This window comes from Trichosurus vulpecula, chromosome 1 (genome assembly GCF_011100635.1).
Source record: "Trichosurus vulpecula isolate mTriVul1 chromosome 1, mTriVul1.pri, whole genome shotgun sequence".
Classification (NCBI taxonomy): Eukaryota; Metazoa; Chordata; class Mammalia; order Diprotodontia; family Phalangeridae; genus Trichosurus; species Trichosurus vulpecula.
In genome coordinates, this window is record NC_050573.1 from 255,844,817 (window position 1) to 255,859,368 (window position 14,552).

The 14,552-nt window shown below is 38.3% G+C and overlaps 1 protein-coding gene across 1 annotated transcript in view; it reads right to left on the reverse strand.

The window, feature by feature from the left end:
- Positions 1-14,552, reverse strand: part of KLHL14 (kelch like family member 14) — a 137,485-nt gene that overhangs the window by 102,510 nt on the left and 20,423 nt on the right. Inside the window, 1 exon segment of the mRNA XM_036743885.1 lies at positions 13,339-13,345. Coding sequence (XP_036599780.1) covers positions 13,339-13,345 — 7 coding nt within the window.

A 14,552-nucleotide genomic window follows, 5' to 3' on the forward strand; every position in this document is an offset into this window, starting at 1 on the left:
AGTACTTAGGAAAAACGCATTTCTGTGACGATCCATACCCCAGTAAGATGTCTAGGAAGGTCTTATGACATGCATTAGTTAATCATAATCTTTTTGTTTACAACACTTTTATTAGTGTCTCATGGCCTACACAGATTTTCTAGATGGCAACAGATTTGTTACCAAATATTCTACATATTTTTGGTCATGCTAGCTAGTTATGTAGACAGAGGGCCATGATCACATCAACCAATTCTTTGGGGTTGTCTTCAAGTGAACCATTGTATGCAGAGATCAGGTCAGCTGAATATTACAATATCACTGCCTTTCAGATAGACATAGCCAGAACTGAGGGTAAAGACAGTATCTACTCATCACACTTGGAGGAAAGTCATACATATGAACATGTTCAAAGCAATAACGGTATTAGTCATTGATATATAAATGGAACACATATAATATATTGAATATATTATATGATATTAAATGGTTCATAATATATGTGTATATATTTATATATATATATATGTATGTATCTATCTATATATCATGAATCATGAATCCAGAGCTTAAAGAGACTTACAAGATTTTGAAATCATCCAATCCAATGCCTTCATTTTACATAAGAGAGAACTAAGGCCTGTCAAGGGGGAGTGACTTACTCAAGGACCCACAGCTGGAAGGTTGCAGAACTCTGAATAAAACTCAAATCACATGATGCCACATTCTGCACCCTTTCTGCTCTACAATGATTTCACTGAGAGATGGAACTGTATAATAGATAGAAGGCCAGCCTGGGAACCAGGAAGATCTAACTCTCTAAAGTAAAAGTGAGTTGCCAATCTGCATTGGTGGCATGAGTTTTCACACCAGGCATTCTCCACATGGATGAAATCGCAGGTTTGATTCTCCCCCACCCAAAAAATGGTTCATTACTTACAGAAACTGTCATTTTATCGATATGAGTATTCCCTCCATCTGTCACTTGGCTTATTCCAAAAGCCTTTTCAGCCAGGAAGGATCTGCCCAGGCTTGCACTCTGCCAGCATAGTATTAGAGAATGCAAGGTTACCCCATGCCCCAATGAAGCATCAGGGAGCAAATAAGTATAGGCCATAGGTTATGTTCTTGAAAGAGACTGTATGGGTAACGTGGGTAGGCTCGTGGGGTTTAGACAAAGAAATGCCAACACTTTTTCCAACTGTAACCTCAAAGAATTTGAAGCCACACAATGCTGGCATAGTTAGGACACTAGATGACAGAATCCAAAACCAAAAAGAGGATGTCAGACTATAACACTGGATTAAATCTAATAAGATGGACTTCAGTAGGAATAAAAATGGAGTCTTATATTTAGGTTCAAAAATCAATTTAACAATTAGGCACCTATCATGTATAAGTTATTATACTAGATACTTTCCTAATTTTGTGTATATCCCTGTATTTAGGTATTATTCAATAGCGACATTATATAGTCTGGTGGAAAGACCATTAGACCAGTTAGGTCACTTGAGTTATATATCCAATTTTGTCCTAATTTTATTACTTCCGGACCTAAGATGTCGGTGCTTGGGTCTCCTCATCTGCATAATGGGGATAATATGGCTGTCCCAATCTACCTCAGAGGGATGTTGCAAGAATAACCAATCAAGAGACAGCATATGTGAAAGTACTTCTGAAATGAAAGGAAAAATATATATTAAAAAAAAACATCATAGGGGCAAGGTTAGATAACCCTTTGTCTGAAGAAGTTCTGAGAGCTTCAGCATTTTGCAAGCTCAGTATTAGTCAACAGTGTGAAATGGAAATTTTAAAAAAGCTAATGTGACTTCTTGATTTACAGAAAGAGGCGATTAGCTTCCAGGAATAAGGAACTGACAATCCCTCTTACTATGCCCTGATCAGAACATATCCGGCATATTGTATTCCATGCTGCATGGCATCATTTAAGGACACTGATAATCTGGACAATGTCCATTCTGAGTCCATAAATGAGTGAATGAATGCATGTTTGAATGAATGAATGAATGAAAGAAAGAAAAGGCATTTGTTATATGCTTGGGTGAAACAGAACATCAAAATAGGTTTTGGTCTCAAGGAGCTTACTTTCTATTTGGGGAAGATAACATATAAAGGGTACAGTTACAAGATGGATGAAAAGGCCCAGTGCTTCTTAGGGTACTTAAGCAATAGAAAAAAAGATCAGGAAAGACACGACAACTGTCTTCAAATATTAGAAGGGTTGTCTTGTGGAAGAAGGATTAGATTTGTTTGTTTAGTTTCAGAAATTAAAACCAGGAGCAGTGGATGGAAGCAACAAAGAGGCAGATTTAGTCATTATGTCAAGAAAAACTTCTGAACAATTTTAACTCTCTAAGAGTAGGATGAACTGCCATAAAAAGTGGTGGTTTCCACTTCCTTGGAGGTCTTCAAATATGAGCACTTGTCAGGTGTATTAGAATGGTTATTCCTTGAGAGTTTGCTTTGGCCTAGATGGCTGCTCAGGTCCCTTTGAGCTCTAAAAATTCTGCAATTTTGAGGTCATTTATAAGGATTAGGGGAAAGGATCTAGTCTTTGTGTCCATTTGATCCTTGGCCTCTCTGCTGAAACAGCCAATTATTGCCATCTGTCCTCTAAGAACTGGACTGAGACCACCAACTCATTTCATAGAAGTCACTGAACAGCTGGCAAATGGTAGCAACTCCCAGTCACTGCCAACAAGGACAGGATTCAAGCAGATAAGATAGCAATGAAAGACATCATATTCCCATCACCAACCAATCCCCTGAACCATCCTGGCTTCCACAGTGAGCCCTGTAATGAGGAAAAGTCACACAAGACTTAAACAACGTGTGTAAAAGGAATCATTTTTTCCTCTTGTTAAGGATGATTGCATTATCTAACAAGTGGTCATTTAAAGTGAAGCTCCAAGTCTGTTATCATGGTCATCCCCATGAATGGAAATAAGTTGTTAACTCCAAGTTTTGCTGTCTTATCACTTACTCAGGTAAACATTTGACTTTATTTTGATGGATCAGTTTTTTAAGAAGGTGAAACTGACATTTTCTCATATATCAACAACTTTTACATTTAACTCTAAATTCATGATAAAACTTTACCTTTTGGGAAAAAATACTTGAAATCACATAGCAACCAAGAGCAAAATGCAAAGCTAGACTCAGCACAGGGGTTTTTTTTTTAACTTGGAGTCTTGTGAATTTGAACTTGTTTGCAGAAAAGATTTTTATGATGATTTCGATATAACTGGTATCCTTTGTAATCCTACGTATTTTATTTTATGAATTTAAAAACATTATTCTGAGAAGGGATGCATAGGCTTCACCAGGCTGTGAAAGGAGGCCATCACACAAAATGTTAAGAACTCTTGATTTAACACAACTCAATTTCTAACAGCTTACTGTTTACCAAGGGCTTCCTCATATTTAAGTATCATTTCCATACTATAAAGCCGAGAAAAGATAAGAAGGTTAAAAAGAGGAAATTGCTGTACTTTCCAAATGCTCAAAGACTTATTTACGTGAATTTAATACGTTAACTAAAAGACTATCTCTAATACGTCACATTACATGCAATATATTGAGTTATCCGATGAGGCATTTATTGTTTTAGTTAATTCTAAAGAAAGTTTTGAGTTTTCTTCTAACAGAGAAATATACATTTGCACAAGTAAATTTAAGTCCATGAGCTCACTAGAAAGGAATGCGAATGATTCTCTGATCTTTGGGATAAATATATGGTCCCTAATGGACTGTATTCAGCAGTCCTTCCTTGTTCAAAACACGTTAAGAAAAACAAATTCCTTTTTGTAATTAAATACGAATCTGATTTAGGTTCCTCATATACATTATAATTCAGTTATTCCTGAGAAGTTACGTGTGTGAATAATCCCTGTAAAAGGATCCCATTAATTTTACAATGTACAATCACAATAATGACAATTGTAATAATGACAGATTATAATAACTGCGTATTAGATACTGAATCCCTGATTGTCATGATGTCTGCTTGGTGAACATGCTTTTGTGTGAAGGCCCCATACAGTCGAGGAACTCTCACTTTCAGCTATATGAAAATAGGCAATAACTACCATATCCTAAAGAAATTTTGACAAAGTTGTGAATGAAAAAAATCTTTGGAAGAGTAATATCCATATACAAAACTGTGAAATTCTTAGAATTGTATTATAATGTTACACAGATTTTATTCAATTCAATAAACATTCCACTGTGTACTATCTAGGTTCTGGGTTTAAAGAAATTACAGCCTCTAACCTCTGCCCCCTGAGCCAAGACTAAACCTAAGATAGAGGTTGTACCTTTAGTAATGTATACTGAAAACATTTAACAGCTACAGCCCATACCCTCATGGAGCTTCCATTTTCTCAAATAGTTCTCAAGTTGGAGAATCCACTTATTTAGATAAGAGGCAAATTTGGCCCCCAATGAATAGTAGTAGAGGGACTCACCACTCCAGTTCTATTAAGCCCATGATTCCTCAGCCTAAGAAGTAGAGATGGCAAGTGGTTGAAGAAATAAGCAATTTGTGACTTACGTCATAGTCAGCTCTAATGAGATCACAGAGGGGTCCTTAGAAATCATCTAGTTCAAATCCCTCATGTTTACAAATATGGAAACTGAGGTCTAGCAGGTAAAGTAGTTTGTATATGGATGGCAAGTAGGTCAGGGCTTTTAAATTTTTTGTGTGGAGCTTTTTTTTCTGGACCTCTTTGGCCAGTTTGGTGAAACCTATGAACAAATAAATCCCTTCTCAGAATAATGATTTTAACTAATTGCAGAAAACAGTCAATTTTAGTTAGAAATCAGGAAAAACAAAGATGCAAATTTTCTCTCCAAGTTCATGGACCTCCTGAAATCTGTCCACAGACCATTGCGGGGGGCATCCATGGGCCCCAGGACCTAGATTAAAAACCTTTGAAATAGCAGAATCAGGATTTGAACTCAGGTCCAATAATTCCAAATCCAATGCTTTTTCCACTACACCATTTGGATAACTTTGATTTAGATTTACTTTTTTTTAAGTTAAAAAGGTGATAGAATTAAAATGTGTCTTTTGTTCTATCTTATTGCCATCTTCACATTTAGCATGTGATTCTCTTTTTTTAATGTATGCTTTGGTTCAGAGGATGAAAGACTGAAGGATGAACCAAAAGCTCTGAGCATGAACAAATTCTTCACCATATTTGCCTTTTAAGTACAACAAAAAACTTTATTTAGATTTTACTGGTGCAGAAAGTGACCACTGGGAAAGAGCCAGGGTGAAGTTAATCATATATAATATGTGAAAAAATACTTCAAGAGGAATATTTAACCACCCAACCCCTTAAGAAAGCAATCTGTTTTTAAGCATATTACTAGCATCCATTTACATATAAACAACTGATTCACAAATTATAACCATTTTATATATCCATTAAAGCAAGTATTATAGTATGTATTTAGAATCATAGACTCAGAGTTGGAAGGAAACTTAGAAGGCTTTCAGTCTAAATTCCCACCTGTAATTGAAGAACTAATTATTTCAGTCATTAGTTCCCATTTTCTTATTACTATTACTTCACATATTGTGTTTATCTGTGTTCCCTCCTCCCCCAATAGAATGTAAGTTCCTTGAGGATAGCAGCTGTTTCTTTTTTTTTTCTTTTTTGTATTTGTATTCCCAGAACAAAGCACAATTTCTAGCACGTTGAAGCCCTTAATGAAAGCTTGCTTGCTTGCTAAATGAATGAATGAATGACAGCCTGATTCTCAAATTGCTCTAGTATCCATTAGTAGAGACACAACCTCTACCTTCAACTGGCCTGGATCAATCTGGCCTGGCAATTAAAATAATGGCAATTCTTGTCTGGCTCTAGGACCAATCTGGCCTGAGATATGGGGAACCTACAGGAACTGATATTCTTCAGTTAGCGGTCTATTTTATTGTGCTCAAGGACCTCTAGTACTGGGGTTCTGCATCATTGCCTCCAGTCTTCCTGGGGAATGTAATCCTCCTAAACCCCAGTCCTTGTGGCAGTGTCTCTGTTACATGTTGCCAACCTCACTCAATGCCTTATCCTTGTGGGAACATCTATTTGTTATCTACCATAAACTTTCTGATATGTGTCTGCCTGGATTTCCTTGTGTTGCTTGCTGCTAAAACATGCCTTGATTGGTTTTAATACCATTCATCAAACACTTCTTAGGCATCTGTCATATATAAGACACAATGCTAAATATAAAGGAAATATAAAGGAGATATAAAGGAAAAAGAAAGTCTTCACCCTAAGGGAGTTAGCATTCTACTGGGATCACTTGTCTCATACTGTAGGTCTGCTTGATTTGGATATACCTGCTACAACACTTTGACTAATCTTGCCATATACAGAACCCATAACTTAAATATACCCAGTGTAGAAGTTATTTTTATAACATTTCTGTCAGATGGTTATCCATTGTCTATTCAAAAACTTTCGCTGACAGTTTTAATTTCAAATAAATTAGTGTTTCTCTCTCTCTCTCTCTCTCTCTCTCTCTCTCTCTCTTTCTCTCTCTCTCTCTCTTTCTCTCTCTCCCCTTTCTCTCCATTTAGATAGCATAATGGATAGAGCACTAGTCCTAGAATTAGGAGGAACTGAATTCAAATCTGGCTTCAGACACTCACTAGCTGTATGACCCTTAACCTCTTTTTGTCTTGGTTTCCTCAGTTATAATATGGGATTAATAACAGCACCTAACCCTATACGGCTGTGTGGGTCAAAATGAGATAATATTTGCAAAACACTTAGCATAGTGCCTGGAACGTTGTAGGTGCTTCATAAATACTAATTCTCTTCTTCTTTTCTTCTTCCTTTCCTACCTACTTGTCTATTAATGAAGTTTTATGTTGATCAGAAACCTGCTTCACTATATCTTCCTCTTATTAGTCCTAGTTCTGCCTTTTGCAGGAAAATAGGACAGGACAATATTTCAAATTTTAAAGTCAGCTATCATGTCTCTCCTGGTCTTCTCAAAGCTGAACATAACCAGTTCTCTCAGCTGTGCTTCACAGGACAAGATTTCACATTTGTTCACCACAGTAGTTCACTTCTGGACACACCACTCTCTCTCTTAAAATATGGTTCTCAGAACTGAATACAATACTCCCTATGTGATCTTACTAGCAACAGAGCACAGTGGGATCATCTCTTTCTATGATCTGGATACCAGACTTCCATGAAGGCAGCCAAAGATTATGGCAATGCTCTTGTTAAGTTGTGCTTCTGGTTTATATAAAGCTTATGATCATTTAAAACTCTAAGCTCTTTTTCACCTGAATTGATGTCAATCAGGTTCTCTCTCCAACCCTATCCACACCCCTATCTCATACTTACATAATCAATTGTTTTTAACTTCAATGGAGAACCTTTATCCATATTAAATTTAATTTTATTGGTTTCAGCCTTTCAATAATTTGAGATAATTTTGAATTTTAACTCTTTAGTCGATATTATCTGATACACCTTGCTTTGTGAAATCTAAAAAATTGATAGTCATGCTTTGTATGTTTCATTTAAATTTCATTTCTTAGAACTAATAAAGCTTCCTTTTATGAAAATAGTCTTGGAATCATATTCTTAGGAGTCATTAATTGAAACTAACCTTCCCTTGAATTTGTCTGAATTAGAAATAGTTTATTCAGCTATTCCCCAACTGCTTTCTTTTCTTTGGGGTAACAGAACATCTTCAAAGGCACCAAGATTAGCCCAAAGACCCTAGCTAGCTTTGAATCTCTACATGGCAAAGTTAACTATAGCAGCTAATCTGGAATTAATGGGGCCCTCTAAGCCTTCACTAAGTACCTGTTTGAGAGTTAGTCTCTGGAATCCTTGCATTTTCTTTATTCCATTCTAATCTCAACTTTCAGAAGACTTCTGGAAACTAGAAGACATACCCTAGAGAAACATTCATGCATTTCATTGCAAAAGCTAATCTTACAAAGAGTTTAAATGACAGTTACAGCACTAGTATTTGTGCTGATCCAATCTATATTTAAGAATGCTATTCACCCATACTTCAAGCTATCACCATTTGTTTGTATTGCTATCTTCATCACTAAGAGGTAGAACACAGCTCTACTGCCAATATAAGCCAAAGCATCACTGGCTGGCACATGCCCTAAGGAGTCTCCCAAGAAACCAATGGAAAGTGAATGAAAAGGTAAGATACAGAATCACATTCCTTGGAGCCTGCTTTCCTCTAGATTCATTGACTGATTTCTTTTATCACCTTATAGGGACTTACTTTGACAGGTAATTTTAAAATATGCTTCTTATCTATACCCTAGCTCATTCTATAAAATGTGAACTATCTTCCTGTTAATATTAGAACATTAATACTGAAAAGAAATACCCCCAAATAAGCTATTTTATTCTACATATCATCTGATAAACACAAGCAAAACTCAAGGGTAGAAGACATAAATGAGACAGCCCCACATTCATCTTATGCTATACTTATGGTTATGAGGTAGTTAGGTGGCATAGAGGACAGAGTGCTGGGCTGGAGTCAGAAAGACCTCAGTTCAAATCTGTCCTCAAAAACTTACTAGCTGTGTGACCCAGGGTAAGTTACTTGACCTCTCTTTGCCTTAGTTTCCTCAAATGAACCTCTCAGGGTTATGGTTAGTAACAAATGAGATAATATTTGTACTTAGCACAGTGCTTGGCACATAGTAGGCACATGATAAATGCTTATTCCCTTCCCTGTCCCTTAAGGATGTAGAAAATGGAGGAATGAAGGTGGTGGTGTAATTTTTATCATGCTTGAAAATGAGGACCAGTTTGCCATTGTGCAAAAGGCGACATCCATGTTCCCTTTCCTCACTGTCTGTACCTTAGCAGAACAGTAACAGAGAAGTCTAAAGAATAGTCTCATTTCATTAGTGTCTTTTTTAAGGTAGATACTTGGCTTCATGCTGAGGATAGAATAATTTATGAGGTTAATAAACTTGGAAAAACTTGAATGGGGACTTCTAGATTGAGCCTCTACCTAAATTCTGGGGAAAATAGGAACCCATAGAATACCTAGTCTAGAATGGACCTTAAAAGGTTGTTCAAGCTGACTGATAACTGCTGGGCAGAGCTATAGTCAAACATTCCCAGAAAGAAAGTTACTTTCTCTTAAAATTTTCCTGAGGAGGAAACTCCCTTGATCATGTGTTCCAGCTGAGTTGCTATTGTATTTAGGTTTCTTTATCATAGATGTTCTTACTAATTACACAGCAATTTTCATTGAAAGAACCCTTTAAATAGACCTTATAATGCTTCTCTGAGGTAGGTAAATACCATGTATCATTATCCCCATTTTACAGATAAATAGAGGAAAAGAAGCTTAGGTGCCTTTTTCAGTGGTATACAATGCTTACTGCAGGATTCAATAAACAATTCCTGAATTCCTAATGAGCATAAGTCACTGTACTAGACTCTGCCTAGGATGGAAAGATGAACAAGAGGAGCCCCTGTCCTCAGGGGGACTGCAATCTATCAGGGACATAGAGTATGTCCAGAATAAAGATAAAATGAGCATACTCATTGATTCTCCATTACCCAATATGTCCTGGATCACCCAGGGTCCTTGGAAACTGTCAAGTTTCAAGTCCACTGGAGTGGAAAGGGGAAACTTGGAAGGGAAAGGGTTTAGCCTTGTAGGAGTTTCTGTAATCTTCCAGGAACTAAATGTGTGAGCATCAGGCTAATTACAGCAATGGCAGACATAGGAACAAATATGTTATCAGTACTCATTATCCTCTATTTTATCCATTAAATCTAGGTCCAACTAAGCTTATGAAATTTTAGGGAATGGGGGTCTATTGTCATTTTACATACAGCACTTCACACTTCATTATTGGCACTTTCCATGGTGATAAGCAGCAGTTTCCAGGCAGATTTATACTCACTGCTTTCTCCTGCCCCTAGAAAATTAAAGTTGCCTCTAGTAACTGGAAACAGTTGAGTCTCTTCTGTGCTTGATTACCTATATAATCCCTAATTCTAATACTTGGGACTGAATTCCTTTCTTCTGAAGAGCATAAAGTACCATGGAAATGACATCTCATTAATCCTCACCATATCCCACAGAGGAAACTGGGTGTCAAGATTTACTTAGTAGTTAAATCCTGCTGCTTACATGATAGGGAGCAGGCCAGAACACAGGCTTTCTAGCATCTACATACACTAGTAGGATCAGCAGCTCTTAAGGGGGGGTAGAGAATGATTTGTCCCTGTGTAAGACAAGAAAGGTGCTACATAGCCAGGGTCAGAAGGGAATTTATGAATAAGATTTTATCTCAGATTTGTTTGTGGAAACAATTCTGTATATACCACTGACTAATTTGAGGCAAGAAGAGAGGGTGTCATACTTATGGTCCCAATTTTCAAAATTAGACTCCTGGTCTTTAGATAGTTAACGAAATTCAGAGATGAATTTGTGTTGCCTCTTTGGAAACAATATTATTAATTGGAGTTTCCCTTTTCTTTTGAGAAAGCACCAAATGATTTTATTACACACAGATGCCTTTCTGCTGATAGAGAGACATCACAGATATTGGAGAGCCTCTTAAACCCCACAGAGACAGTTTCTGGATTCATCACTGCTAGGGTACCTGGATCCCAGGGACCATTTCCCCACTACCAGAGTTAGTAACGGAGCAAAGAACTGGCTCTTTGGTGGTAGTAAGAAGAAAGAAGAGGCAAGGAAGGAGAAAAAGGAAGATCATTCTCATTTCACCCACAATGATATGTGGGTGTCTCAGCAGTGTCTCAGAACTATACTTTAGAGATCATAACCCACTGTTATCACAGCACAAAGATCCCCTCTATTAGCTTCTCTCTCTCTCTCTCTCTCTCTCTCTTTCTCTCTTCTCTCTCCTTTCTCTTCTCTTCTCTTCTCTTCTCTTCTCTTCTCTTCTCTTCTCTTCTCTTCTCTTCTCTTCTCTTCTCTTCTCTTCTCTTCTCTTCTCTTCTCTTCTCTCTCCTGTCTCTTCTCTCCTCTCCTTTCTCTTCTCTTTCTCTTCCACCCTCTCTCCCTCTCTCCCTCCCTCTCTCTCTCTCTCCCTCCCTCCCTCCCTCTCCCTCTCTCCGTCTCTCTCTCTCTCTCTCTCTCTCTTTCTCTCTCTCTCTCTGTCTCTCTGTCTCTCTCTCTGTCTCTCTGTCTCTCTCTCTGTCTCTCTGTCTCTCTCTCTCTCTCTCTCTCTCTCCCCCCCTCTCCCTCTCCCTCTCTCCCTCTCTCTCCTCCCCTTCTCTCTCTCTCCCCCTTTTCTGAATGTGGCCTCTACCACTTAACAGTTAACCTTGGGCACACAACTTCACCTCTGTAGGTGACAGCCATCTGTAAAATGAGGATAATAACACCCACACTACTTATCTCATAGGGCTGGCCTGAAGATGGCATGAGACAATGGATACAAGGATACAAGTAAAACTCTTCAGTACTACATTCCATTATAATTTTCTTCAGCTTTCCTTCTTTTACATCCACTAGCTGGAATCTGGAGAAATCTTATAGCCACTTCCCATTTCATCCAAACAAAAGTTAGAATAACAGTACCCTTGCACTAACATCAAAATTATTTAATAGCGTACTGTTCCCTGGAAATCTGAGGCTATCAAAAAGCAATAGCTGAAATTCTTAGTCCTATTACTTGAAGACTGATGCCAAGTGGCTAACGATATTCTAGGGGAAACATGTAGTACTATATTTGAGTAACTAACTTTTTCTCACTATCTTCCCTGCATGGCCACTTTGGCAATGACCCTTTACCTGGAAAGAGGTTGCTAGTAGGCCTTTGGCACTAGTCCTCCTGTAGTTTCCCCACAAGGAATCTCTCCCTGGAGTTACACTAATGTATGAAATCTTGGCTCTGCCTCTTGAGGCAGGTTTTGAATGTAGCTCATCCTCTCTGAGACCCATTTTCCACATCTGAGCTTCTTTTCTTGGATCTTTCTTGCTCTTGACAACTCCAATTTCATTCAAATGTTAGGACTAGAGTCAGGAAGACTCATCTTCCCGAGTCCAAATCTGGCCTTGGACATTTACTGGCTGGGTGACCCTGGGCAAGTCACTTAACCTGTATGCCTCAGTTTCCTCATCAGTAGAATGATCTGGAGAAGAAAATGGCAAACCACTACAGTATCTTTGCCTAGAAAACTCCAAATGGGGTCACAAGGAATCAGATATGACTATAAATGACTAAGCCACAACAAAAATTTTGTACAAATATCCATTTTGCACTGTAATATCTGGGACTGAGATAGAAGCAAATGACTCTGTGATAACATTTTTTCATGGAGTTTGTTGCTGCTCTCTGCATTTATTTTAGTGCAGTCAAGCACCAGTGCTTTACTTTCTGGAAAACCACTTAGACTTTAAGAATCTGAAAATCTGACTTATCCTTCCTGCATGGTCTCCTCCAGTGGGTGTAGTGGAAAGACCACAGCAAGGCTAAAGACTTGGACTCAAATTCTGTATCTGCCACTTACTAGTAGACTCAATAAATGTTGACTGAATGACTGACCTTGGGTAAGTTGTTCCACCTCTCTGATTGTAGGCTATCTGCAGAATGGGTTAATAATAGTTCAAGTCTTCCTCTTACAGATTCTACTTGAAGGTTACATGAGACGACTGGATGCAAAGTGATATGTAAACCCTAAAGCACTATACTTACACTAGGCTATAATAAGTCTTTCGGGTTCCCTCTCTCTACATACACTAGTTAGAATTTTTGGAAATTTTATTGCTGCTTCCTATTTCATCCTGACATGTCACTGACAGTCTGATCTCCTCTCCATGATGGCCATGTCTGTACCTGAAAGCCATGGAGAGTCAGAAAAGTCATTGTAGTAAATTAGGTAAAGCTTCCTATTCTCAGGGACCAAAAAAGATCTGGGCTATGAGGAGGGACGCTGGCTGGCTAGATGTTGGGACTTGGAGCCTCTTCCTCTGACACTTATTAGTTATTTGACACTAGGTGAGTCACTTAACCTCTCTCAACCTCAGTTTCCCTATATATATAAAATGGAGATAGTAGCGGTGCCTTCCTCATAGGATTGTTATGAGGATCAAATGAGATAATAAATGTTAAAGTATGTTGTGAAATTTAAAGCAGTATGTGTTAGCTATTTTTATGAATTATTCTGACCTACCATATACACAGTGCAAACTCACTAAATGCCTTCTCAGTTTTCTACTCTCTACACCCCAAAAGTTAAAGTAGAAGAAGACTTATCTGCCATCACAAGGAAGTGTGGTACAATGAGAGTGTTGGATGTGACAGAATCAGCATTTGAATCCGGAATATTCCACTTACTAGCTGTGAAATCATGGATAAATCATTTGCCTCTCTGTGTCTTTACAGAGGAAAATATTAGGATAATTTTTGCACTCCCAATCTCACAAAGTTTTTTGCTAAGAATGAGCTTTGTAAATCTTAAAGCACTGCAGAAATCCAATTTAATCTAGTAATCCTCTTATTTCACATAAAAGAGATGAAAGAAAGTAACTTGCCCAAGATCAGATAAGTAGTAAGTGACCCTACCTGCCTCATAGAGAAGCTTCCCGCTCCCAACCCTCCTGCCTCCTACCTTCCCTAACAGTGTCTAGGGTAACACATCCTTCATGTCCCTTAGGTTCACAGTTTAGGAGTCATCCTCTCTTCACTATCTCACCCCCAATATCCAATCTGTCACCAATGCTTGTTGATGTTACCTTTGTAACCACTCATATATGCCCTCTTCCCTCCTCTGACACTGCTCCCACTCTGGTGCAGACCCTCATCTTTTATCAAGACTACTGCAGTAGCCTGCTGGTGGGTCTGCCTGCTTTAGGAGTCTCTCCTCACTCCAATCCAGACATTAAAGTGATTTTCCTAAAGTACAATCATGTCAACCACTACTCAATAAACTCCATCGCCTCCCTATTGCTTCCAGGATTCAAACACAAAATGTTTTGTTTGACATTCAAAGCCCTTCATAACCCAGCCCCCTCTTACCTTTCTGGTCTTCTTACATCTCACTCCCCACCACATACTCATTTCCCATGTACATCTCCCTCCCCGCACACATCAATCCAGTGACACTGCCCTACTGGCTGTTCCATGAACAAGATGCTCCATCTCTCAGCTCCAGGCATTTTCTCTGGCTGGCTGCCATGCCTGGAATGCATTCTCTCCTCACCCTGGTCTCATAGCTTCTCTGGATTCCTTCAAGTCTCAACTAAAAATCTAATCTTCCACAGAAAGTCTTTCCCAACTCTTCTTAATTCTAGTGCCTTCTCTCTGTTAATTATTTCCTATTTGTCCTGTATATAGCTTGTTCGTATGTATTTGGGTTTTGTAATCCTAGTGCTTAGCACAATACCTGGCACATAATAGGTACCTGATAAATGTTTAATGATTGGTTGACTGGTAGGTGGGAAGGCATTCTACTACTCCATTCTGTTGCACAGTGCCTAGTCTTCTGCACACGTTCTGTAAATAGAAACTGATAAAAATGTTGGTATTGAAGGGATTCCAAGTGGAA